Source organism: Oenanthe melanoleuca, chromosome 4 (assembly GCF_029582105.1).
Source record: "Oenanthe melanoleuca isolate GR-GAL-2019-014 chromosome 4, OMel1.0, whole genome shotgun sequence".
Lineage (NCBI taxonomy): Eukaryota > Metazoa > Chordata > Aves > Passeriformes > Muscicapidae > Oenanthe > Oenanthe melanoleuca.
The window spans coordinates 64,068,144-64,095,561 of record NC_079337.1 but is presented as its reverse complement, the minus strand read 5'-3'; the positions used below and the strand labels follow the sequence as shown (position 1 = coordinate 64,095,561).

General features: G+C 40.1%; 1 protein-coding gene across 1 annotated transcript in view; it reads left to right on the top strand.

Moving 5' to 3' along the window:
• Positions 1-26,956, top strand: part of POLR1A (RNA polymerase I subunit A) — a 29,149-nt gene extending 2,193 nt beyond the window's left edge. The window contains exons 4-34 of the mRNA XM_056490203.1: positions 2-109; positions 1,046-1,131; positions 1,231-1,340; positions 2,847-2,933; positions 3,593-3,695; positions 4,158-4,317; positions 5,228-5,401; positions 5,565-5,687; positions 6,450-6,677; positions 7,575-7,829; positions 8,111-8,302; positions 8,742-8,885; positions 9,337-9,520; positions 10,772-10,854; positions 10,969-11,127; positions 11,458-11,556; positions 12,401-12,553; positions 12,742-12,824; positions 13,558-13,723; positions 14,206-14,427; positions 15,495-15,709; positions 16,329-16,496; positions 17,153-17,288; positions 18,011-18,168; positions 18,665-18,779; positions 19,389-19,505; positions 20,235-20,516; positions 21,081-21,281; positions 22,023-22,140; positions 23,323-23,487; positions 25,962-26,956. Of these exons, the coding sequence (XP_056346178.1) occupies positions 2-109; positions 1,046-1,131; positions 1,231-1,340; positions 2,847-2,933; positions 3,593-3,695; positions 4,158-4,317; positions 5,228-5,401; positions 5,565-5,687; positions 6,450-6,677; positions 7,575-7,829; positions 8,111-8,302; positions 8,742-8,885; positions 9,337-9,520; positions 10,772-10,854; positions 10,969-11,127; positions 11,458-11,556; positions 12,401-12,553; positions 12,742-12,824; positions 13,558-13,723; positions 14,206-14,427; positions 15,495-15,709; positions 16,329-16,496; positions 17,153-17,288; positions 18,011-18,168; positions 18,665-18,779; positions 19,389-19,505; positions 20,235-20,516; positions 21,081-21,281; positions 22,023-22,140; positions 23,323-23,487; positions 25,962-26,062 (4,695 nt within the window). The 3' untranslated portion in view covers positions 26,063-26,956. The remainder of the gene's footprint in view (position 1; positions 110-1,045; positions 1,132-1,230; positions 1,341-2,846; positions 2,934-3,592; positions 3,696-4,157; positions 4,318-5,227; positions 5,402-5,564; positions 5,688-6,449; positions 6,678-7,574; positions 7,830-8,110; positions 8,303-8,741; positions 8,886-9,336; positions 9,521-10,771; positions 10,855-10,968; positions 11,128-11,457; positions 11,557-12,400; positions 12,554-12,741; positions 12,825-13,557; positions 13,724-14,205; positions 14,428-15,494; positions 15,710-16,328; positions 16,497-17,152; positions 17,289-18,010; positions 18,169-18,664; positions 18,780-19,388; positions 19,506-20,234; positions 20,517-21,080; positions 21,282-22,022; positions 22,141-23,322; positions 23,488-25,961) is intronic.
• Positions 26,957-27,418: the final 462 nt, after the last annotated feature.

The following is a 27,418-nucleotide window of genomic DNA, read 5'->3' as shown; positions in this document are numbered from 1 at the left end:
GTTTGTAGAGCAATGTGCAGATGTGACAGGCTCAGAAATTGAAGAGGAGTTAAATCGCCATGTTCAGGAAATATTGCAAAGCTCTCAAATCCAAGATCGGTGTTCCAATGTAAGTACAGGCAAGGCTTCTCCTGATTCCTTGGGCTTTATCCTCTTAAAATAGCAATGTGCAGAACAAACCCTGTCTTGGACTCTGCAGGTGCTGGATTTTGTCCAGTTCTGAACTGTGTTATTGGACTTTTTGAGGGAAATGTCTGAAATTAAACTTAAAAAGGATTTTATTTCCTGTTAGTAGAACTGTTGAGTTTCTGGAAAATAGTGTTTGTGTAGGGCAATGTTTTGATGGTGTAAATACCATACTAAAATCTGATACTGCTGTCAGTATATCACCTACAGATGTTGATACTTCTCTGTATGATGCTCTGGCTGCTTTGAGCTACAGTACACATTTTGAGAGATCATGCATCCAGCAAACTTGCAGAATTAGTTACAGTGGTATTTTTAGGAAGACTTGTGTAATTGAATTCTAGTTTCCATTTAAATGTAGTTTAATGTACATGGTTAGTAGAGGCAAATGAGTTTAAAAATCAAAGATCATTGAGCAGATTTGTTTATAAGACAAGTTTAATTTCTTGATGACTTGTTTAAAAATTAAGCTTAAGCCCTTTGTAAATCATGCATTCATGAGCAGTCAAAATAAGTGATTTTTGTCACTTTTCTACCTTGTTAAGTCATCATTTGTGAAAAGCTTTAAATTCCAGTAGTGACTTGAAAAATAAAGACTTTCTGGAATAAATTGAAAAAGGAGGGTGGAGAGCACTGAGGGATGTATGTCTCCAGCAAACAGGATAATGATGAAAGAGCACTACAGATCAAGACATTAATTAATGAGTTCATAGATATATGTGCATTGATACTAATAATGTTCATGCTGATAGTTAAAGTTACTTGTATAATATTTAATGAGTTCTTCATATAGGATGTCTTAATTTATTTTTATTACATTCATTATTTTTAAGAATTTTGGTTTTTTTCCCTTTACTAGGTCAAAAATGTGTGTGAGTGTAGAAATAGTCTGGTATCACAGTTCTGGAAATCACACATGGGTTCAAAGAAATGCCCAAACTGCAAGTAAGTTTAACTGCATGAGCAAGCTGGTTTCTAGTTAAGTGCTGTATTTATATTAACCTTTACCTGCCTGTCCTGTTTGTTTTGTTTTTTTCCTTTAAGATCCAGGAGATCACTGGTGCGAAAGGAGCACAACAGCAAGCTGACAGTAACCTATCCTTCTTCAGTGTACCATAAGTCAGGAGGGGAAGGCATTCTGGATGAGACAGCAGGTGAAATATTTGTCTTCCACTCAAATATGTTTGCACTTCCCCCTTGCATTTAAGGGGCACAGATTTTTAGCAGTGACTGTGCACTTGGAACTCACTCATAGAAAATACTGATTATAACTAAACCAGTAAGCTCGAGAGCCAGAGAAAACCCAATTCCATTAAATTTCTGTTTGAGAGTCTGTTGTGCTTTTGCAGTTTCAAGTGTCTCTGTGTCAGGAAAAGAAGTACAACAGCATCATCTTTGTCAACTGTAGGGTGGTTTTGGGGCACTTCATTTTTGGCAGGCGATTGATTTTCTGCTGGATTTTTTGAACTGAGCAACTACAGATAAAATTAATTAGGAGGAGGATGACCTGCTTCTGGAAGAAAGTCACGTAATCCTAACTCGTATGAATGAATTTCCTCTTAAAGAGTAAAAGACAGAAAAGAAAGTAGGTGGCACTTTCCATGATTAATTAAGCTATTGCTGGAATCAATTTAAACCTTTTTCTTTTCGCATCCTTTATCCTTTACACAATGAGACAGAATTGAAGCAGACATTTATGTGTGTCATTTAGCCCTTAGGAAGCGTTTCCATAGAGAGTTTATTTTGTTTGCTATTCTTTGATTTAAATACTAGATTAAATCTCTGGAGCTGTGGCTGAAAAATAAAATTGGGAAGTATTCTCTATCCTGAACTGGGATGGATCACACAGTTAGGTACATTGTGCATAGCCTGTGCATGGTTAAGTCTCAAAGGGAGTACCTTTAACCTTGGCATTGATGCACCTCTGCATAAGGAATGAAGAGGTTTTTAGGTGAATGGAGAGCTGAACTTTCAGTGTACAAAAATCTGCATTTCTGGACCTAAGCCAAGAGAAGAATAGGAAACTGCCTGGGGTCATGGGAGAATTGCTTTTCATCGAGTTGTGGAAATTGAGATTTAAAATCTCTGGCTTTGTTTTGAAAATACTTGGTCTTTTGCTTTTCAGTAGCAAAACCATGTGTTCTCCTTCCTCTCCAAAGCAGAGGTAGCCCAGACTCCCACTTGTAGTATGGAAGGATTGCTGGCTGGTGCTATTGTCTCCTTCAGTTGGGTATTTCATGGGGACCTTGATACCTCACTGGTAGTACCTGAACCCCACTGAAAGGTTCCCCCAGCTGCATGCTGACTCTTGATTTGTATTTTGGTCAGAGGATGAGGTAATTTGAAAAAAGGTTCCAGCCCACTGTAAGTCAAGAAAAACATAAACTTTAGATGTTAGAGTGTAGTCTTACTTCTGTTGCTTATATTCATACTCACTAGTCACAGAAATTATTTCTTTTTTACATAATTTCATATTCCCAAAGCAAGCAATTTAAATGATAATTTTGATGTAGATGTCAGCCAGTATATTTTGTGTATATTTCCATTCCTTCTCTGGAAGCAAAAAAAAAAAAAACCAAACAAACAAAAAAACAAAAACCCCAAATTTTTGTAGTAATATCTTGAGATTTTTTTTACATTTTTTTAAATTTTTTTTTCAGGTATTGATGAAAGCCAGTTAGGGAAGAGAGGATACCTGACACCAATGACTGCCAAGGAATACATCCTGGCTTTGTGGAAGAATGAAGGTAATGGTTGTGAAGAGCAACATTACTTTGTTTTCTGTACCATTTAGTGGACAAATCTGCAAATCTTCCAGTATGAACTCCTTGTCAGATCTTTAACTTTTGCCTTAAGGGCTCATGGCTGCAAAACAGGTTTTGTGACAGGAGGACTGGCAGCTCAGAGAACTGAGTTAAATTAACACTTTAATCAGTTATTCTCAAATTGTGGTTCCCCACAAATCACAATTGTTGTTTGCAGAGAGTGATTTTCTTATGGTGCTGCAATCCACAGTTACACTGGTTAAAGACTGAGAATGGATTTATCAGCCTCTTTTTTGACTTGCCTATACTCTGAATCTGTCTGCAGTTGCCCGGAGAAAACAAAGCAGTTCTGTCAATCAGTCACAGTCAGTAGCTGGAAACTTTGTTCCTCTTACTGTGCTTTCTCCTTTTGCTATAATGTATATTTCTGTCCAGAGTTGTTTCTGAAATACCACCTGTGTGACCAAAAAAAAAGAGTGGCAATTCTTTCTAACTAGTGTCTAAATGTTTTTATTTTAAACAATCTCAATAGTGTTGATTTAGCTGATTCTTTTGACTTGATTGACCAAGTGCATCTGGGGGTTTGGATTCCCAAACAAGAGCAATGAGAATGGGTTTATATTTCTTTTGTATCTTTTTAGGTTTCTTTCTGCGTTATCTCTTCCCCGGGATGAATCCCCATGAGAGTTCAGGATTCAGTCCAGACATGTTTTTTTTAGATCTACTTGTGGTTCCACCTTCTAGGTAAAATTTATCCCCCTAAAATTTTGTAGAAATCACAGGTTTTAGTGTGTCCTTTGCAGGAGTTGGAGATCCAAACTCCTGTAGTACAGACACTGTCTGCTTAAGTGTCAGTGGAGTGTTTAAATAATAAAAAACACACTAGTAATTGATGATAAGTTATATTGTAACTTCAAGTGAATTTGTTAGAAGACTGAAATACTAATTATGGAAAAATTATATTTTAGTGTTAGTATTTTAAATTATTATAGAACATCATAACTGCACAGTACTAACAGAATTTCTTTTTAAGCATCATTCCTCTTTTATGACTGTCCCAGTAGAATACATTTTAATACATTTTTAAATGCCTGCTGTTACTTTGGATTATTTTCCATGCACTGAAGATTTAGTTTAGAATGTTTGAGGTTTAACATGCTGCTTTTGAGTGGCTTTAATCTTCTGAAGCAATTTTCTTTGCTGCAGGTACCGTCCTGTGAACCGCGTTGGCGATCGCCTGTTCACGAACGGGCAGACCGTGAACTTGCAGGCTGTGATGAAAGATGCCCAACTGATCCGGAAGCTCTTGGTTTTCATGGCCAAAGAACAGTGCCAGCCAATAAAAATCACAGAAGAAATTCAAACAGTAAGAGTTGCTGGTTATCTTATTCTTTGCTTCTTTTTGGATGTGTGGGTGGAGTTCAGGAAGGCTCCTGTTTAAGCTGTTTCTGTAACAGTTTTTGCCTGAGCTGTTGGAATATCTGCTGGTTCCATACCTTGTTTGATTTTTTCCCCTCTGCTCTTTTCTACCTGGTGCAAAGGGAAAAAACGTCTTGCTCAGATTCTCTTAGCCATGGATTTTTGGTGTCAGATTACTGTATGTGAGACATAATAGGCTCCTGTTTGTGGAGACTGAAATATGTACAGCACAGACAGTTCACAATAAAACTTTGCCAGCATCTCATCAAGTGAAAAGAGCCACTTTAGCTTCTAAGTCTAGTGGAGCCTGTTGTGATTGTGTTTATTTTTGACAGTTGATGTCTAAGTAGGACCCAAAATTTCACAAGTAATATAAGTAGTAACAATACTTGTATACACATACTTGTATGGTGTAAATAATAATGTATGTCAGTTGCCTTATTGTTCATCAGTTGTATCATTGAGTGGTCTTTGACATTGGATTTAGTTTTAGGGGAGCTTGATTTACATCTGTGTTGTAAAACATTTTGGAAACATTGTTAGTTACTCAGAATGTAGCCACTAGGTGGAGATCTGTTATTGAAACATTTGACAGGAGGTCAATGAGTTTTGGATGAGGCTGGTTTAGCGGCCTTTAGACTGAGAACAAAGTGATGTAGGTGATAAAAACTCTTAGACTTACATTATTTTTATCTAAGAATAGGATTTTCTAGTTACAGTGATTCCTAACATGGACTGACTGCCAGTGCAAAATAATGGTGAATGTTTCTTTTGCTGTATTTAATACTGTAATTAATACTATAACTTCAGCCTAATAAGTAGAAGATACTTTTTGTTTCTAATTTATGTTTCTGTAGGAGACAGGAGGGGATAGTGAACCTCTGGACCGTTCTGTGCTGACAACAATTCCAGGACAGAGCATTGCAGATAAGCTGTACAATGCTTGGATACGTCTGCAGAGCCATGTCAACATTGTGTTTGACAGTGACATGGACAAACTGATAACAGAAAAATACCCTGGCATTCGTCAGGTGGGTAGCATTAAAATCAGAATTAAAAAAGAAGCCGATGGAGTAAGAAAAAAGTGATCTATTTATTGTTAATATGTGGTCATTTTCATGCCCCTCATCATTGCCAGGATCCATCTGGTTTTCCATGCTCCCAGGTTTTAATTGTTACCTTCTGTTTCCAAAGCTGCTGGAGAAGAAGGAGGGGCTGTTCCGCAAGCACATGATGGGGAAGCGTGTGGATTTCGCTGCTCGGTCCGTCATCTGCCCCGACATGTACATTGGGACCAACGAGATTGGCATCCCTATGGTGAGCATAGATAAAGGACTTCTGTGTCTTCCTGCTGCAGCTCAGGGCTGAACTGCACTGCTGGCACCTCGGTAGCAGTTTAAAATCTAGAGGCTTTCCTGCCCACTGTTAATAAGGAAGGAGCACTGAAGAGCAGGAAATTCTTGCTGTTACAAAGCAAGAATGCTACATCTGAGAAAGAGGATTAAAAAAAAAAAAAAAAAAGAAAGAAAGAAAAGGAAAAGCTGCACTTGCTTTGTGGGATTAGGAATTGGTGCAGACTTTAAAAGTAGATCCTGTTCCTCCTATGGTCTTTGCACAAGGTATTTTTTAGGTATTGCCTTAAGACAAGGCCATGATACTGTCACCAACTTCAATCATCCTTAAGGATTTTTAACTTCATAGGGATGACACCAAGCCTGAATTTGAGCTTTTCATTATATTATCTTTGCAGAAAATAGTGAACCTGATGATAATGTGCTTTTTCTCTGTATGTGTTGGCTGATTTGCAGAAGCTAAACCCATGCTTGCTTTCTTTAATTGCTAATTGAGTTTTACACTGCAGTAGAAATTGGACAGGACAATTGATAGATGATTTTAAAACAAGAATGTATTCATTTGACATTAAAGTAGGCTGAGGAGGAGATGCATTCAAGAGCTTAAAGTAATTTATGCTTGCGTTATATTTCTTCATTTTTGATGCTGTTTTATCAGCCACTTTTAGAGTCTTAAGCCAAAATTGAACAACATGGTTTTTTCTCTCCTCTTTTCCCTCCTGTCTAGGTATTTGCCACCAAACTGACTTACCCCCAGCCAGTCACTCCCTGGAATGTCAAAGAGCTGAGGCAGGCTGTCATCAATGGCCCCAAGGTGCACCCTGGTGCCTCCATGGTCATCAACGAGGACGGGTCCCGCACGGTGCTGAGCGCCACCAGCCTGACCCAGCGCGAGGCCATCGCCAAGCAGCTGCTCACCCCCTCCTCAGGGGCACCCCAGACAGGCCTGAAGATTGTGAGTATGGGCAGAGCCCTCCTCCACCTCTGGTTGAGGGCATAGGAACAAAAACATGATGCTTTTTCAGATTCTAAACCCCATTTTCCAGCCTTTACTTTCTTCTAATGTGCAGAGTATTCTTAGTGGTGGCCTCAGCAGTGCTGGCTTAGCAGTGGACTCCATGATGGGAGAGGTCTTTTCCAAACTAATTAATTCCATGTCAGTTGTTTCTCCTCTGTGCTACAGCTTAATCATCCTTTGAAACTTCTTAACTGCATCTCTATCCCTTGCAAGAGTTGAAAATGTACTTTTTGGCTACTAGGGCAAAATTTTTGGTGTTTAGTAGTTTTCCCATTGTTATATATACCCTGTCTCTCCAAAAGGCTTAGTAGAGATTTGAAATTTAAGTCTGAGTATTTCTGTGATGTCAGTTCTTTAAGAACCTGTCACAGAGTTAAACATAACAGTATTTAGATTGTACAAACAACTCACCATACTCTTGTTGATAATAAATGGATATTTGGATGTTACTAAGAGAAAAATTAAAATGAGGCTGTTCTAAGAGACTCTGTTCTAGATAAGGTTATATTGTGTTGTACTCAAAGCTGAAATTAAGGGATTCCTGGCCTCTGCTTCGGCTGCTGGGTCATAATGCTACCTTACTCTGGGGTGTATTGTGGCAGGTATAAATTCAGCCCAGTGGGCTTTGGATGAAGAGCTGATTGATTTGATCACTGTTGCTTGGGGGAGTTAATGGGGAATAACTGTTTGCAGAGAGATGTTCAGGGGCAAGCAGTTGAGTTTTGCACAGAGCACAAATACCAGAAGGAAGAAGTTTGGGATGTGTGTGTTTAGAGATAAATGAGTCCTTTCAGAGGCGCGGCAGCCAGCGGCTCTGTGCGCTCTGTGTGGCAGGTGTGTCGGCACATCAGGAACGGGGACGTGCTGCTGCTGAACCGGCAGCCCACGCTGCACAGACCTTCCATCCAGGCGCACCGGGCGCGGATCCTGCCCGGGGAGAAGGTGCTGAGGCTGCACTACGCCAACTGCAAGGCCTACAACGCCGACTTCGACGGCGACGAGATGAACGCGCACTTCCCGCAGAGCGAGCTGGGCAGGGCGGAGGCCTACACCCTGGCCATCACTGACAAGCAGTACCTGGTGCCAAAGGCAAGTCAAACTGGCTCATCAGTTCCCTTCTAGATGCAGTCACTTTTGTTTATTTTTAAAAAATCAATTTACTTCTGAGGTTTACTTCTGTGTTCTTTCTCCACTTGTGCTTCTGAACTTGTTCCTTTGAGTGGCAGTGTCCAGAGGAGATTCAGCAGAGAGTTATGCTGTAATGAATTCTTTACAAATTACTTGAGTGTTTTTATCCAGGGGGAATAATTCTGGGAGCTGGAGGCACATGAATTATTAACCCCACCACCTTTTTCTTGTTACCCCTTTAGGATGGGAAGCCACTTCCTGGCTTGATCCAGGACCACATGATTTCTGGAGTCAGCATGACAATCCGAGGCTGCTTTTTCACCAGAGAGCAGTACATGGAGCTTGTGTACCGAGGGCTGACAGACAAAAAAGGAAAAATTAAAGTCTTTCCTCCAGCCATTGTGAAGCCACAGCGATTATGGACAGGAAAGCAGGTAGTTTATAATTTACTGGGTTAAAGAAAGCTGGTGGTTTCAAAGTGAGGAGAATGCTAGTGCTAAAACCAGTGCTGCTAAGGGCATTGGGAAGGCCAGATCCCATCAACACCATGTAGGTTTTGCTGTGTGTTTCTGAGCTGTAAAACCCAACAGACAGCTTTTTTTTTACAATCATTTCAATATATCCAATTATTGGAAAAACCTTTGCTGCTTTATATTTCTGAGTAATTATGTGTCTCACTCACTGATTCTTCAGAGGGTAGAGTAGCAGGACGATATTCCTGCCTTGTCAGATTTCCAAGCTTTCAAAACTTTGCTGTCAGTGGAAAGAATACATATAGGACATTGCTTTTCTCATTCATGCTAGATTTTTTTATGTTGAGAAGTGATTATGCAAAAAAAAATAATTCCTGTAACTCATCCTGCTTTTTTATAGGTTGTTTCCACGTTGTTGATAAACATCATTCCAGACAACTATGCTCCACTGAATTTGACTGGGAAAGCAAAAATTGGTGGGAGAGCGTGGGTAAAGGGACCTGCAAAAGGATTTCTGAATCTTGATTCAATGTGTGAATCTCAGGTATGCAACAATCTTTGGGGGTTGGCTGGGCTGTGTTGTATTAAAAATGTGTGTACAGTAAAGGAATGGGAAGGGAACAAGGCAGATGACAAAATTAGAAGCTGATATTTGGCAACAGTTACTGCCAGAAGTGGGTGATGGAAGAATACGCCTGGGAGTCAGGAAAAGTTCTCTGTGGTCCTGACTTAGGTAGATTCCATCTGCTTTTGTTACACCTTGTGTCTTCATTGTCAAACTTCATAGGTGGGAAAATGCAGGTGGTGCTATAAGTTTCATTTCTGCTATAAATTCTGAAAGTGTAGATAATCTAACCACATTTAACCATTCACCAGTGTGTAAGCTTTTTAAACTTAAAGCAATTTTCACATAGATTACACGGAAAAACCTGTAGAGGTCATAATAAGATTAAAATTTCTGATTTCCTGATTCAAAGCTGTGGTTTATTTTTCAGGTTATAATCAGAGATGGGGAATTACTGTGTGGAGTCTTGGACAAAGCTCACTTTGGCAGCTCTGCCTATGGGCTGGTCCACTGCTGCTATGAGATCTATGGGGGTGAAACCAGTGGGAAAGTGCTGTCGTGTCTGGGGCGTCTCTTCACTGCTTACCTGCAGCTCTACAGGGGATTTACCATGGGTGAGTACCTGCAGCAGTGCAGCACCTCCTGAGCTGTAAACCAGACATGGCTGGGCAATAATGCATGCTAATTCTGTTAATGAAATTCTGCCAGACTGGGATAGCTGCCTGCCAGCCTTTTTTGGTCTTGGTTTCTGTCAGTGCATAGCTGGCCTTCTAAGCATAAAGAGAAGGTGCAGTCTTGAGTATGTCCAACAGTTTCTCTTTTCTGCCCTGTCTAGCCAAAGTGTACACTGTTAATGTGTCTTTAATGTGTTGAACTTTTGTTTAGATCAAGACCTCATGTTTTGCTTCTCTGAAAAGTATTTATTGCATAGAAAGCAGAACAGCTGACAAGCAGGATGAAAGAAACTTTAAGGGCTTGGTGGTCAAATCTTGTGCATCACATTTTACTGTAAAATTTTTGGTAAATCAGTTTGGAAAGCTTTCATTGCAGGTTTTCAAACTCATTCAAGGGTTATAGAGACACAGTCAACTGTTAGCAGTAGTGAGGGAACAAGAGAACTGCTGTGAGCCAGGGAAAAGGGAGGAGTGTCTTTTGGAGTGAAGAAGGTGACTGATTAACTGTGAGACATAGGACTTCTGAGAGCCAGACTCCAGAAACTAGTTAGGAAAAGATAACAAGCCTGGGACCACTAGGGCACATCAGAAGAGAAGTGAGACTGGACAAGAGTTTGGGATTTGGTGTTTTGACAGCCATTTTAGTGACCATTTTAGTGTCTGTGGCAGGACTCCTTACAAATAGCTCACAGGAGTTCAGGTTCCAGTGTTTAATTGTTCCCTGGTCCTGTCCTCTCAAGGATCTGTATTTTTAATTTATCTTTTGGAAAAAAAAAAGCTACAAATTGCCAGATTGTGAAAAGTTCAGCTAATAGGAAGTTTGATGTGGACGGAGGAAAAAGATCTGATGTGGCTGGTCCATAAAGCATTAATTTGTGTAAGTGCACCAATTAATATTTTCTAGAGACTGTTGAAGTTAAGACTTCTTAAATTAGGGAGTTGATTTTGCACTCTTACTGCTTAGCTGATGTTGATTTTTTTTTTATAGCTTACAATTTCTCCATCCAAAAGCTACTCAGATTTATTTTTTTCTTCTTGTCACACTGCAGGCCCTGAGTCTAACCATCATTATAACTTTAATTGTGACTTTCTTTCCCAGCTCTTCACTCAAAGTCAATGACACCAAATATGGTTCCTTCATTGATTTTTTCTCAGTTTAGAACTTTGTGTTCTGTCTCTCCTCTTTAACAGGGATTGAAGATATTTTGGTTAAACGTGAAGCAGATCACAAAAGAAAAAAAATCATTGAAAGGTCAAGGCAGAGTGGTATTGAAGTAAGTCTGTTTTGCAGATTTTTTTTTTTTTTTCCATAATGCAAAATTTTTGAAATACTCCCTTGTATAATCATGCCTGTTTAACACCTAAAACTTCCTATGTTTTACTTTCAGGCTGTTAGAGCTGCTCTTAATTTGCCAGAGACAGCATCATGTGAGGAGGTCCAAGGGAAGTGGCAGGATGCCCATCTCTGCAAAGACCAGAGGGATTTTAACATGGTTGATATGAAATTCAAGGAGGAAGTAAACAATTACAACAATGAAGTCAACAAGGTTGGCATTGAGGCATCTGTGCATACTAATCTTGTTTAACTTTCTAATTAAGTTAATTAATGTGGATGAGCAGTGGCTGACTCTTCTGGAGGCTGAAGCTTTCCATCTGTCCCCAGCATGAGGCTCCACGTGCTGCCTTTCCTCCTCAGCCTTGTTCTCCCTGACTGAGGAGATGGCTTACTATGCAAGATGCATTTGAAATTATAAATATGAATGTTTGTGATTCCTCATTGTTCCACTTTGTTAAAGCCTTCCACAGGAATTTCTTGTGTTTATTATTTTATTAATAACGTTTGGTTTTGTTCCCTTCGCTCCCCCCAAACTCTGTAGGTTTGCATGCCCCTTGGTCTCCACAGGAGCTTTCCAGAGAACAATTTGCAGTTGATGGTACAGTCAGGAGCCAAAGGATCCACTGTAAACACAATGCAGGTAATGTCAGCCAGAATATGCTCAGCAGCTACATGTGCTGATGTGATGTGTCATGGAGTATAAGCCATTGGGAGCTTGTGGGGATATCTGATATCAGAGCAAGGTTCTCATTCTGGACTTTGGCATGGACAAATGCTAGAAGAATGCAATAAAGACCTCAGTGGGTGATGGAAGAGAGTCAGTGTTTATTATAACCTATTTTTGAATCCTCAGTACATGAGGATTTATTGAAGTAGCAGAACTGCTTTTGAGAAGGAATGCTGCAGTTTATGCAAACAAACCTACTGCAGGAGAAAAAACTCCTGGCCTCTGTTGGAGACTTCAACCTCTGAATAGGAACAACATCATTTTTGTAGAAGTGGGAAGGATACATTTTAATTTTACCATTTGCAAAACAGACACCAAGCAAGAGACACTATAAAAAATGCCATCTAAAATGGAGAGAATGACCACAGCTCAAAAGAGAGAGCATTTTGGATTGAGGTTTTTGTTCTGTTTTTAGTACAGTGCTGAGAGGTGGTGAGGGTAATGTAGGGACATAAAAAATATTTACAGCATTTTTAGTTTCACATTTCTGTGTTAAAATAAGTATACAGAATGAGATATTGAGGTAATGTTGAGGATGAGTCAGGGTACTGGAATAACTTTAAAAACCAGGTGAGATCTCTATGCCTTTTCTGCCCCTCAGTACCTAGAATATTTTATGAACAAGTCCACATTGAGCTACAGAGCATTTACTGAACATTTGACTTTACTGCCGTATTTTTCAAGAAAAATTACCAAGCTTATGTGAACAAAAGTTGGATGGAAAAGTGATGTTTCCTTTTTCCCTGTCCACATTTAGATTTCTTGTTTGCTGGGCCAGATTGAGCTGGAAGGTCGAAGACCCCCACTGATGGCATCTGGCAAATCTCTGCCATGTTTCCAGCCTTATGATTTTTCCCCTAGCTCAGGAGGATTTGTGACTGGCAGATTTCTCACTGGGATCAGACCTTCTGTAAGTTTAAGACTGCTTGTTTTGCTACTGAAGTTTAAATCTTGATATTTTAATAGAGAATATCTGCAATTATAGATAAATGGACTTTGTTCACCCTGGTTTCATATGAAGCTTTTGAGGAAGAACATAAATTGCCAGATTTGATGCACTTTTTAGCAGAATGCTGATGATATTGTGCTTGTGTTTAGGAATTCTTCTTTCACTGCATGGCTGGCAGGGAAGGTCTTGTGGATACAGCTGTCAAAACCAGCCGTTCTGGGTACCTGCAGAGGTAAGGGGCATGGTTTAGAACTGGAGCCTTTAAAAGTCCTTTTGTTGGTTGCTTGATTTTTCTCTTTTTTTTTCTGAGAGCATTCTGTAGTCTTTTAAGTGCCTGTATTGCTTAGATTGACTTCACTGTATTTGATTTTCACAAAATAGTCTGAATGCTTGTTCTAAGTACAATTTCCTAGAAATCTAGATTCACTGGAACATTATCATTTCAAATTTACCTCTGGCACATAACAGCAGCTTCTCCTTTTGCAGAAATCTTTTGTTCTGGTACAAATACAGATAGATGTAAGTTTCAGGCAGCTCTAGTTTTTCTTGGCCACTTTGAGTGGCTTTTGTCTTTACTCAAGCAACACCTCCAGTATATATAGAAGAAAATGGAATTTTTTAATTGTTTCAGAGGACAGTGACAAGTTCTAAAGGAGGGATGTCCCTTTCTTTCAGAAAACTGTTAAAGCATGACAGCAGAAATGGAGGGTAGTTTACTTTTCATTTTAAGTCAGATCAATCCAAGGAGGCTGGAGGGAGCAACATGCTGAAATCTTTGCAAGTTAAGCATTTCACATGAGTGTTGTGTCTATAGGATTTTGGCTTCCAGAATTCCTGATCAGCCCCTAAGTACACTTAGGATGTTGATGAAAACAGTGGTTTTTGTGTTAAAGTTGTATAATTCTTGTTGCTTTGTAGCCTCTTAATGTCATTTTTCTTCTCTCTTTTTTTCCCCTCTGGAATAGGTGTATCATCAAACATTTGGAAGGACTGGTAGTTCAGTATGACCTGACTGTACGAGACAGTGATGGCAGTGTGGTGCAGTTTCTGTATGGAGAAGATGGGCTTGATATCCCTAAAACTCAGTTCTTACAACCTGAACAGTTTCCTTTCATTGCAGAAAACTATGAGGTAGAACACCTAAATCTTAAGCAGTTATGAGGGGTGAAGGGGAGACTGAAACACATGGTTAACATCTGGCATATCTGTCAGGGATCCAGTGGCAGCACTTGTTTGTCTCAGTTACATTCAGAATAATGTACAATTTTATTTTATTATTCAAAATATGGAAGCAATCTGAAGTCTGCACTGTGATTTAGCAGTCTCAATTTCAGCAGAGCACCAAGCACTGTCTGTTCTAACTCTGAACTTGAAATCAACAAAGATGACTTCACTTTTCAGTCTGTCAAGTTTGATTAACTTCCTTTTACCAGTATCACCACTGCTTATTATTGAGTGGTGATAATAACAAAGTTATAAGGAGTTTTGTCTCAGCTGTGTTGAAAACCAGATTTGTTTTACTGCAGTGACAGATGACCTTCTCAGTTTGCTTTGCCTTTTCTCATACAGTGAGGACAGAGAGAAGAACAATCACACAAATTATTTTCTTACAGGTAATCCAGAAGGCAGACCATCTGGATGAAGCTTTGGCAAGGATGGAGTCTCACCAAGCTAACCAGCAGTTCAAAGCCATCAAGAAGTGGCGAGCCAGACACCAACACTCTGTGCAAAGAGAAGGAGGCTTTCTGTTGTTTTCCCAAAAGAAATTGGCAAGTTTGAAAGCACAGCTTCCAGGAGGTGAAATAAAGAATGGAAGAGATCCTGCTACTTTACAGGTAAGACAGAAGAAGTTGTATTGACTAAACCCTTCAAAAGAAGTTACAGAATTCAGTATCTTTTTTTTTAATTGTTCTGTATATCCTAAAGTGTTTCAGTCTAACTAAACAAGTTGCCTTTTAAAAGAATCATGCCAGCTAGGTGGGTGATAAGCAGAGATTTGTTGAAGTCTGTGGCCCCTAGTGCTAGGGAAGGAGCTAAAAACCAAGATAAACATGTTGTTAGAAAACAGGTCATGTTTGTGAATGGTTTGGGGAGGTTGTTCCTGTTTATCAGTGGGTTATTTGGTTTTTCTCATGTACACAAAGTAAATCTCCCTTGCATGGACAGCTGTCTGCTAGCTGGATGAGAGCCTGTTTGAATACCAAAGATTAGAGGGCTGAGCCAGCCCTGCCTAGTTTTTCCAGAAAATACTCTTGCTTAAGCCTCTTGTCCATCACAGCACTGGCCTCTGTGACATAGCTTGTAATGAAGATGATGTATATAGACACAAAATGCAGACAGGTCCTGCTTCACAGCCTTGCTGTCACAAGGAATTTATCCTGGTGGAACTTGGGCAGGTAGCATGAAGTTCCAGGTTGAAGGTGTTGAGAGATGACTCTGTGAGCTTGTCTGCAAAAGCTGTTCTTCCAAATCACAGGTTCATTTATTGAGCTATGCTGAATTTGTGTTGCTCTTGACACTTTTAATAATAAGCTCCTTTTTTGTGCCAGCTTTGGATAGGTGAGGTGAGAGTCAGCTACAAGCAAAGGTTTAAATGTATTGAGGATGTTCACTCCCAGTTAATATCATTATTTCAGTCCATATTTCACTGATTTCTGGAGCAGTTACTATGGATACATAAGTTGGGGTATTTTTAGGCAGGTAAAGAATCTTGAAATCATTTTGCTTCAAAAGTGTTAAATATCAGAAAAAGGAGAACACCATATTTGTAGCTGAGCTGTTTGCTCTGTGGTGTGCACCCTTACATTGTGCATAGGTTGTCTTTTCCTCCTTCTGCTGCTTGATTGCTTGTGGTCTTCCTATGGATAAACCAGCCAGCTTAAAAACCTCCTCTTATTTTCAGTTGTTGAAGATGTGGTATGAGCTTGATGAGAAGAAACAAAGAAAGTACCTGAAGAAGACAAATAAGTGTCCTGACCCAAGCCTTGGGGTCTGGCGTCCAGATACTTATTTTGCATCTGTTTCAGAAACATTTGAAAATGGAGTGGAAGGCTATATCAATAAATGGGCATCTGAGAACAGCCAGAGTTACATGTGCCCAGCACTTTCTTCTGATAGGTAAAAACCTCTGAATCTCTTCTTCTTTGCACTGAGCCAAAACCCAAAATACCTTTTGAAGTGAGTTTGCTAGAAGTTTTTGTTTCTGTTTTGGCCTTTGTGGAACTAAGCAGTGAGTTTCAGAATGATTCTTGAAAGGCAGACATGCTTAGTGTGCAGTGGAGAGGCTCTGCTTAACTGCTCCTTCCAAACCTGAATTTTCCATGCTGCTGAGGGCTTTAGCAAAGCCTCTCTGGAACAGCAATGTATACATTGTAGACATATAAAATAATACTTTATGGTAATCTTGAAAAACAAAGTTTGCTCTTGATGCACCTTGGAGTTAGCAAGGCAGTTAGAAAGTGCAAGTGGGAGTAAAAAAAATGGACTCTCTTTTGACATTCTGGGAATTGGCAGCAGAAATAAAATACAGTTTGGCCAAGGTCCCAGTTCTGTGTTAATGGGCTGTGTTTGTCTGATCAGGTGGGGACAGACAATTCTACAGTTTCTGGAGCATATTTATCTATAAACTACCAGGAGAAATAGTCTCAAAGATGTAACTTTATTAAACTGAACAATTCATTCTTTTCTGAGATTTTATTTTGTACATTGAGCTAAACCTCTCATTTTCTGTCTCCAGATTAAAGGATCTGTTGTATTTAAAGTGGCAACGTTCTCTTTGTGACCCAGGAGAAGCTGTGGGGCTTCTTGCTGCTCAGAGTATTGGGGAGCCTTCAACACAGATGACTCTGAACACCTTTCACTTTGCTGGCAGAGGTGAAATGAATGTCACATTGGGTATTCCAAGGTGAGAAAGCTGTGTCCTCAATGGGCCCTTTATTTTAGGTATATAATTGTGCTAGAGTATATGTGTGAATACTGAGGGTAAACAGTCCTTCAGTGTACTTGTAAATTTTGCCTGTTCATAACTATTTTAATGTTGCACAATTTTCCAATTATTTTGGTTTGTTTTCCAGATACTAAATATCTGTGAAAGCCCCTTTCTCTAATCTGATATACAGCAAATCATCACTTTATTTGGAATAAGGTGTGTCCTGACATGGGCTCATGTGAGAGTGTGGGATGCCTTAGGAGGAGGGGATTGTATTGCTTCAGAGAAATGGGAGGGAAAGAACAAGGGGAAGAACAATACAAGGAAGCATCCATCATGCATCTGTAGGAAACAGACCTCATTAGTCCTTGTGTTCTTGGAACAATTTATTATCATCTATTCTCATAATTAGGGAATAATCCAGTTGAGGCAGTGAGGCTGCTATTGTGCTGTGCCTGGTGGGGAATCACAACAGAGAAAAGGAGCAGTGCAGTGTAACCACAGCTCTTGGTGCACATGGCTTTGGTGGAACTGCCAGTTGCTGCATTCTGCCTAATGAAATAACCTAGATAATTACTTGATTTGCATAATGCTTTTATGGCTTAATTTGAAGGATTGTTCTTTATTTAAAGGCTGCGAGAAATACTGATGGTGGCCAGTGCAAACATTAAAACACCAATGATGAGTGTTCCTGTGTTCAATACCAAGAAAGCTCTCAAGAAGGTGAAACAGCTTAAGAAACAGCTCACAAGAGTGTGCTTAGCTGAGGTGAGCCTCCTTTTCAGTGCATCCTTTGAGAGTCAGCAAAACAAGCTCTCATCTGAGATCATCAGTACTTTGCTGTGCCATAGTCTTTGGCTTTTTCTCAAGCCCATTTTTCTCAGTCTGTAGAATTGAAGGGATTCTGTTTTGTCTTTGAGACAAGCAAATCTGGCTGTGATTGACATAGAGCTCAGATAGAGACCATTCTACCTGTTCCCCACCCCTTCCTAATCTCACACAAATGGCTGTGCTCAATAGAAGCAAAACATGTCTCTGTGGAGATTCAATACCCTGGGATGTGTTCAGTGTTCCCTCTCTTCCTGGGAGTGCAGCCTTGTGCTCTCCTAGATGCCCTCCCCTCTTCTGTTTTACTCCTGTGAGTTGAAAGCAGCAAGAATCAGGTTAAAACTTAGCTGTGTGCTGGAATACTGTCCTGCTCCATCAGCATGGTCAGTAAAAGGAAGCTGTTGGCCCCCTGAAGGAATCTCTTCTGAAGGAGTTGGGTGGGAAGTGAGGCTGTCTTCCAGTATTGTTTAATTATTTGGGAAGAGTTCAAGCCAAAAAGTGCTGTAGGGTACAGTCCTTTTGCCCAGGAGCAAAGCCTACAGAAAAGTTTGCCTGTTAGCCTTGTGTAATTCTGGTTTCCTGGGGAAAGCACTGGAACTGCAGGAAATAAATGAAATGTCTTCACCAAAGGAGTAACATTCCTACTTGGGAATGTTCTGTAGGTCTTGCAGAAAGTGGACATTGAGGAATCCCTGCATGTGAAGCACAAGCTGAACAAGCATCGCCTCTACAAAATCAAATTCCATTTCTTGCCCCATGAATATTACCAAGAGGAGAAGTGTGTGAAGCCCAGGCAGATCTTGCATTTCATGGAAACAAGGTGAGTTTGCTTTCAGATACTTTAATATTTGCTCTTCTTTTGTTTTATGGACTTTGCATGTGGTTGATTAAAGCTGGTGTGGCTTTTACAGTAACAGTTTCAGCAGATGTGCAGAAAAAAATTACACAGTTGCTTTTATGTCTTGAATAAAATTGGCTATTTTATTATTCAAGTCCAGTAATGAACCATTTCTTCTGCAGGTTAATTTGATGTGCAGATTATATATCCAGATGAATGTATAATTTTATGCTTTGGATGCATGGCTACCTCTGTGACAGTATCAGAGCTCATACCAACCTTTTGATTCCTAAATGAATGAGAAAGGGCTGTAAAAAATTATTTGCATTATCCTAGAAGTACTTTTACATCCAGCAGGGAATAATGTCCTGCTATGAATTGACTGGCTTGTTAACCAAAATAAATAAATTTTTTCACAACTTCAGATTTTCTGTTGCACTACTGAGCTTTGATACTCTTGAGTTGCTTCTTCTGTCAGATTCTTTAAAGTTCTTCTGGAAGCAATTAAAAGGAAGACTGCAAAGATGGCATCTTTCAATGAAGTCAGCACTCGGAGGACAACTCGGAAGGATTTAGATGATGACCAAGTCAAGGTACAAAAAAGCATCACCTGGAAAACACCTCATTTTCTTGTTGAGAATCAGAATTGGAAAAGTGTAGCATGTTTCAGTGTAGACAAAAGTGTGAATACTAAATTACTACTTAAATACTTCATACATAAACTATCTTTGAATTCTCATAAAATTAACAAGGAAATTAAAGTTTTATGTATTAAATCCTGATTTGCTGAAGACTGTAGTCTGAAAAAGCCTGTACATTTGAGCTTCTTTGAGACAAAAGCATATCACTGTGCTTGCTCCCAGATCAGTGCCCTGTTGGAGCAGTGGCTGTCAAAACTTTAGGGAAGGTCCTTTGTTCATTGAAATGCTTTTGCATGTTCCTTCTGCCATTCCTCTCCCATCAAGGACTGTCCAAGCAGAGTGACAGCTTATCCATCTTGTAGACATTCATCTTGTTAAATGTTGAAGTTATCAGGAGTGTGAGTTCATTTCTTTATATAGTGGACATATAGAAATGAATTTGTCTGTCAAGGTAGAACATTGAACAAGAGATTGTTAAATTCCAAATGTTTGGCTGAAGCCTTTGATGCTATTGATGCTTCCTAGCAGTCAGCCTGATTTTCTGTCTGTCATAAATTTTAGACACCGAATGGTCTGGAAGCTGTGGCAGAGGAGGAAGAGAACATTGTTGATGCAGAAGCTGATGAAGGGGATGGTGATGCTACAGAAAGAAAACGAAGGAAAAACCAGGAAGAAGAGGTAATGACTTTATAGGTGCTCAGCACTGCTCTTTAGTTCCCTGTTTCTTCTGTGTTTGACTTGGGAAGAAAAACTTCCACTGAAACAAAATGCTGAAAAAAACCAAACCCCACTTGAGAAGAGATTGGAAAGTGTCAGCTTTGGGCTGAAGTGTTTTCATTTGGCTCTTTTCTGAAGCCTTTTTCTTTAGGCATTTGGGTGGATGTGTCTGGCAGTCAGTGTGTCTGTGTGAAGTTCACCTTAACTTTACATTTTGCTAATTTCATGCCATTAATGGTTTTTAAAACTTTACTGGGGTTCTTAAAAAATAGTCTCCCTGCATGTTTCTCTATGTTCAGTACTTTGTAATTAGATCCTAAAAGATGGAGTGCTTTAATTTCAGCAAGAGGGTGAGGTAATTGAAAATTCTGAGGGAATCCCATCATTAGAGTTGGATTATGGCAAGAAATTTTACTTTCTCAGGGAGAGCAAACTGAATTCTCCTATAGTCTCAACATCCTGGAGCATTCTGGACTGTGCTGAGAAATAATGGTAAGATTATAAAGAAATAAGGACTGAACTGAATCTGTTGTATTACTTTCTTTACAACAAAATTGCATTTCTTTGTGCCATAGGGGCAAGATCCTTGCAACTCAGCAGTGAAGAACATTCCAGAATAAAACTGTTCATGGTGTGCTGTGTCTCTCTACAGGCTCTGGCTCAGATAAACACAATGTTATTTCTTTGCAGGTTGATTATGAGAGCGAAGAAGAGAACGGGGAAGAAAATGCTAATGAGAATCTGGAAGATGAAGAGGCTGAATCTGAAAAAGAAGAGGGGACTCCTGGTGCTGAAGAGGATCAGAACAGAGCAGAGGGTGAAGATTCTCAGCATCTTCCCTTTGTGTCTCAGACTAAAAAAGGGAAAGATCGATTGCTGCAGTCAGCAGAGGTGCGAGTCAGCGCTGTTGTGGAGAGCCACCCATCCATACAGGATTACGTGTTTGACACCAAAAATGAGCTCTGGTGTGAGGTAAGGTGGAACATCTGTGGATGGTTGGACAGTGGTTGCATGTAGCTCCCATAAAAAAATGATCTTCTAAGTGCAGGGCTGCTGTTTTGTCTCAGCAATACCATATGAATACAGAAAGTGGCACTACAAATGTATTTTTTTGATGTAATTTTTAGTAATTTCTCATTTTCAGAACATTTTCTAAAAACAGTTCTTTGACAGGTTTATTGTGTTTTAATCTTTTAGCATGGTGTAGCCCTTGATGAATAAAAGCAATGGCTGGACTTTTGGAAAAAATGTAAACATCTTAAAAAACAAATTAAAACCTCAACAAACATATACCTGTCTCAATAAAAAAACCCAAAAAAACAAAGCAAAACAAAACATCCCAGAAAAGCTCTCCTTGTAAATTCAGAAACCTCAAAAGCAATCCATCATTCAGCTCTAATTCCAGTCAGACATTTATGTTCCTTAACGCATGACGAGGGTAATTCCATTTTCTTGCCTGTAAAGAAGTGTGCTGGTTATTGAGCCTGGTGTTCAAGCCTCCTTACACTCTGTTGTTTTTTGGGTTTTTCCCCTTAGGTTTCCTTGGCATTGCCACTGACCAAGGTGTACTTTGACCTCTCCTCCCTGCTGGCATCCCTGGCACGCAGCACGGTGATCCACGAGGTGAAGGGCATCACTCGCTGCCTGCTGAATGAAAGTACCAACAGGGAGGGACAGCAGGAATTTGTGCTCCAGACAGAAGGGATAAACCTGGCAGAGCTCTTCAAATACTCTGATGTGTGTAATCTATTTCTAATCCCAGACTTCAACGATCTTTTGTGTTCTGGGGGAGATGGTGGATGATGGATGTCATTTCAATTTCTCTGGGGTGATGTGTGGCCTTTTCAGCTCTTGAACTGTCTTCCTCCTCTTTCTATCCCCAGATGTGCTCAGAGCTCAGCAGAGCCTTTTCTCAAGGGCAGCTTGCAAATCAGTGTTTGTGCAGCAGCCAGGGCCTAATGACAGATGATTTCACACCATTCTTCTCTCTCATGTCTCTCTAAATGTTACTTGAGGGAGTTCTTCCATCTCAATGAATTGCAGAGCTTGGAGATGAATAGTTCTGTTATCCCATCTAGCCCATAGCTCTTCAAATACAGGATTGTTTTAAGCTGCATCTTCTCTTTTGCTAAAAGTTCTGGCTGTCTAAGACACACTGGGCACTGCATTGTGTTGTTTGGAAGACTATAACAGGTTTTGCTAGTGTATTTTGCTAGCTTGCTTTTTGTGATTTCAGTTGATTTTCTCCTGTGGTGAATTTTAATTCCAGTGCTCCTAGTTATGTATTTAATGCTGCTTAACACAAATCATCAGAATAATTTTTGCCTGTGTGTGACTCTGAGCTGCTGCCTTGCTGTTCTGTAACTGTTGGTGCTGCTAGAGCTCATGAAAAATGGAGGAAAAAAATCTATCATAAGTTGTTTAGAAATACACCCCAGCTATTGTCCTGACTTTTATCTCTGTTTTTTCTGCTTTCAGATTTTGGATCTGAACAGACTTTATTGCAATGATATCCATGCCATGGCTAAGAATTATGGAATTGAATCAGCCCTGAGGGTGATTATAAAGGAAATAAAAGATGTATTTGCTGTATATGGTAGGATTTATTTGTATTTTTATAGTCTTTAATACCGTTAATATAGGAAAATGTAGCCACATTCTTTCAGTTACAGTTTTGCATGATCTTTTCATTTATGTGACTATTTTTAGGTTGCAGGTTTTCATTGTTTTAATGATTTTAGAGTCTTCTGTGAAGACCTTGTTAGTTAATTATTAGGTTTCTTTTAATCAGTAGAAAATAGGTGAGGCTGAATTTATTCCCCCTTCACAGAGTTTTTCCATTCTGGTATATTTTTTGCAAGCTTCAAGTTTCAGACCAATTAATTATTAATCTCTGAGGAAGCCAACTGTTAGACTTGTACAGTGGCCTGAGAATAGGATCAATCTTGCTTCACTTTGCCTTTTTAATGATGGGAATCTAGGCTCCTGAGTTTTTATATCTTTCCTAAAATAGCTGCACTGCATTGTCTGAATGTTCTTCTCTCAGAGAGGTGATTCAGAGAGCCCAGCCTAGGGAGGCTGCATGACTTCATAGGCACTCACTCACTGGAGTGGAGTCTTGCTATGAAATACACTATTGAAAATAGGGAAGATTAATACAGTGGGGATTTTAGCAAGCAGTTAGATCAAACAGAATTGCCAGCTGGCAGCTCAGAATGGTCTGACCTTCAAGTTGTTCAAGAACTGTTCAGTAAATGTTGACAGAGCTGTTAATGATCCCCATTACACTGAGTCCACAAGTGTTATTTAGGAATAAGTGGGGGTTTTTTTAGCCTAAACTGGGTTTTCTGTGAATGCCTGATGTCATGCACAGAGGATATCAGAGCCCTTCTGACTCTGGGGCCCAGCTAATCCAGGCCACCCAGTGAGGGACAAGAGCTCTGTCCCTCCCAGATGGACGGATGTGTGATCCCCTTCTTTGGAAACAAGGATGGTGCAGACATTTGCTGTTTTATGTAGTGAAACTCTGCTGCCTTACAGCATTCCTGGCATTGCAGTATCCCATTCTTTACAATTTGGAGAGATACTGTTTTGTATTAGAGTGAGGTCTGCCTCTCTTGGATATTTGAGGGGAGCAGTTAAGCCAGAGAGACACTGCCAGAAGAATGTAATAGAGATATTTGGATTCAAGGGGTTTGTTTTAGACTTGATTTGATTAAAAAGCCTCACAAACTTAGCCCTTGAATGCTCTGATGATTGGTCTTCCTTGTGTTTTAAGGAATTGTGGTAGACCCTCGACACCTTTCACTTGTGGCAGATTACATGTGTTTTGAAGGAATTTATAAACCCCTCAACCGAATTGGAATTCAGTCCAACTCCTCCCCTCTGCAACAGATGACGTTTGAAACCAGCTACAAATTCTTGAAGGAAGCAACAATGATGGGTAAGTGGTTTAGTTTGAGATCTCTTGCTGCAGCATTTCACATATGCTTGGATTTTGTTGTAACTTTCCAGTATTTTGAGTAATGCAAAATTGCATTAGAAAAAATGCCAGAGGCAGAAATTTTAATTAAGCCCTTGCCTAGGAAAATGTTCCAGATGTTTTTAGTAAAATTCTGTCAGCTTAAATAAAGCCAGCTCCCACATGTAATTTGTGGGGTCTGTGACTACTTTCTGTAAGAATTAGATGGGCATTTTTACAACAAACCTTAAGGCTGTTAAGATTTGTTATAGCTAAGCTTTATAACAGACTACTAGATCTGCCTTTTTCTGTCTTTACTATTAAAATTATCTTCTCTGCTTTGCATTTGTACTTATGTTAAAACTTTTGTATCTTTTCCAGCCTTGCTATCCAGCATTTTATTTTGAGAACAGACCTCTTGGCTGTTACTTTGACTTAGCACTTTATCAGTGCTTTTTTCCCTCAAACACAGACAGAGACTCATTTGTCTGATGGTAGGCTTCTGGTGCCATTTGAGATTCCCAGGAGTATCCTCCTGCCCTCTGGTTGCCTCTCTGGAAGGTGTAGAGATCACATGGCTGTGTGGATCATTTAGGATGTTTGGAGCAGCACGAGCCATCTACATTTAAGGCCTTCTGTAAAAAAACCCTTGTGCTTTAAGTCTGTCATTTGACAGTTTCTGTGATCTCAGCCTTTTGATATTAGCTACATCTCCTTTTAGCAAATTAACTTGGTTTTTGTCACTTGCCAGTCAGATGCTGCTGTGCTGTGTCCTCCAGTTACAAATGGGGAGAGTTCTCAACATGATCTCTTCAGCTCCTGTCTTAAACTGCCTTACACTGACATCAGAAATACTTCTGTCACTGAATTCCTTTTTGCTAATACTGTTTTATACCCTTCCTGAGAAGAAAGATGGGGTTTTAATTAATAGCATTGGTTACAATTGACATAATTAATATGAAAATTGTGAAGGAAAATTATAAATCCAGGGTGAAATGAAAGAGAAGAGGATGTTTCTTGCTCAGTTTCACTTTCTGGATTTGTGCTGTATTGGATACTGACTTAGAAATTAAATCAGAGGAGGCTTTTGCCAAGTGAAATGTAATGTATGGATAATATTATGAATAAAGACATTCAGTGCATGCTGACAGAAGGGCAGGGTGGCTTGGCAGGAACTGCACTGATTACAAGCAGAGGGAATTAATGATTTCACCACGCTGGAAATCAAAGTCTTAATGGGGATTGCAGCAGTCTGGATCTAATTTGCATTAATGTAACTGATAACTTGACTGCACAGTTCAAGAGACTCTGAGGGAGCCTGGGGCTGATGCCCTGAGCAGCAGGAAGGAAAGGGGGAGGTTTGTGAGGACGTGCCCAGCTGAGCTGAGCAGGGTGTTGGAGCTCAGGCTGCTCAGCACGGCTCCTTGTGCAGGGAGCAAACTGCATCAGCAGTGAAATCCCCTGGGCTGTTTGCTCAGAGAATGACTCTTTGTTAACATCACATGAGCAAACAGGGCAGCCCTACTGTCCTGTTTAACCATCTAACAAAGGGGCTTTTTTTTCCTTCAGCTGACACACATTTAGGAGCAGCTATGTAGTTATCCAGCTGTGGCTGAGATCAGAGCAGTGAGCACATGCCATACACAGTGCTCTGAATGCTCATGCCCCCACCCTCTGCATGGCAGAAAGTTGAGTACATTTTGCTCAGTGGAATAAAGATAACCAATCTTAGCAGCAGTTTAACAATTTTATTTCCAGTTTCCTACTGCTCTAATGATAAACTTTCAGCTTGCTGTAGTGGGGATGAATGAAAAACAGCCTGTATGCTTACAAAAACAGTGGAAGCAAAACAATCCCAGCCAGACATGTCATCTGGAGTGCTTCCAAATTTCTGTGACACTATTTCGCTACAGTGAGTAACCACAAAATCAGAGGAATTCATGGAAAGTCTCTCTACTGAAAAGTTCTCTTCATATCTAGCCAGAAGGATTTAAAATACACATCAAAAGGATTCATGCTAACAAAGGGAAAAGGCAGCAATGACAAGGGAATCTCTCTGGTTTTACCTCACATGTATTTTTTAGTCATCTATGTAGCCACCAAGCTGTGTCCACTGGAAGGTCAAATCTGTTCTCTTAGGTTCTCTTAGAATTCAGACTGTTTTGTCTTTCCATGTGGAATCAGGAGATTTTAGTAATGTGTGGCCTAGTTATTTGCTTGGACCAGAGATGGGGATGAGGTAATAGTTGCTGTAGGAGGGGTAGGAAGAGTTCTGAACTCTTAACTCCCAGAAATCCCAATTCAGTGTGAACAGCAGGTGGCAGAACCTTCCTGAACCTGGGGGTGCTGAACCAGATGGCTTCTTGCACATAAACCAGAATGGTTTCTTTCTAGCACTGACCTTGGAGACACCTTTGGGAACCTCCTGACAGGATTTTGTTTGCATTCTGTTGCAGGTGCCCACGATGAGCTGCGCTCCCCCTCGGCCTGCCTGGTGGTTGGAAAAGTTGTCAAAGGAGGGACTGGCTTGTTTGATCTCAAGCAGCCCCTGACATAGTGTTTGGTGGTAACTGAAGGATCTGATTGAAATGTTCAACTGAGAGCTGCATTGCTCTACAGCTGCACAGTGAGGGCACCTGCTGTGCCTCCAAACATCCTCCCTGTGCCAATAGGTTTCTTTATCTGGATACCCAATGAGCCTTGCCTATTTAATGACTATAGGAGCTATCTTTTGATCCTAAGAAACACTTATTTACTGTTCATCAGTGTAAAAAAATGAGGTTATTTGTTTACATAGAAAAGAATAAAATGCAAGAGTCAGTCTGGGTCTCAGGCTCTGCAGTAGTTCTGGCAGGCAGAAGTGGAAGCAGAATCTGTTTATGCTGTTTAATCTGTTTATGGCTTCTGTGGGGCAAGAATCCCATCAGAGTGGGTAGTGCCAGTTTCCATGTGGTCATTAACATGACAAATTTCCAGTACTGGAAACAGCATTCCAAACTGGCAGGTGTAGCTGGGCACTGCTGTGCTGAACCTCAACACTGCTTGGAGCATTTGTGCTCGGGGCATTTTCTCTGCTTTTGCTGCACTTGGGTGCACTGACATGAACTTGTATAAACTTTACAGGATGCATTTTCCTATTCTGCTGCCTCATTTATTAAAAGAATGTGTCTGTGACACAGGTAAAGTTCTTTTAGCTGAAGAGTGGAATTCAGAGTTTTCACAGTTCCTATAGGCATTTTCCAATGCTCTTTTAACTTTTTTGGGTAGAACAGATCTCACACAGTGAGAGACTCAGCTTTTGCTAAAGATTTATTCCTTAAATGCCAACATGAGCTGCTGTAGGAGCAACTATGCAAAAGACTCCTGTAAGAATTACCAAAACAGAGATTGTAAACTATTTTTGCTTGAATATTCTGTCTCAAAGAGGATATTTAATAAAAGAAATTGCAAAATTATATTCTGAATGCCCTATTGTGTTGTGTTACCAAGGGGAGTTCACTTTTCACTCTGATGGTGTTAAAATCATGTGGCCCAGGGCTGTTTGCCCCTCTTCAGAAATCAGAGACTCATTTATATATTCTATTTTAATCAGGATGCACTGCACACAAGTAGTTAAAGCTCTTTGGAGTTTGCTCAGTGCCATCTAGGCAAGTTTTCTAGCAGATCTCAGTGCCTGGTTATTCTCCCTGGTAGCTCTGCATGGTGGGAGTGCCAGAGCAGAGGAGAGCCACTTGCACTGAGGGGATCAGATCAGAGTGGGAGATGTTGATTTAGGGTTGTGAAAGAGCCTCTGTGGAGTCTCTTGATTGACTCTGTTCTGCCTGAGCCCCTTAGAACTGTGTCACATGTCCTGCCAATTGCACTGAAGCTTAACAAATGCGTTAACCCAGCAGGTGTCCAGTTTCACTTCAGA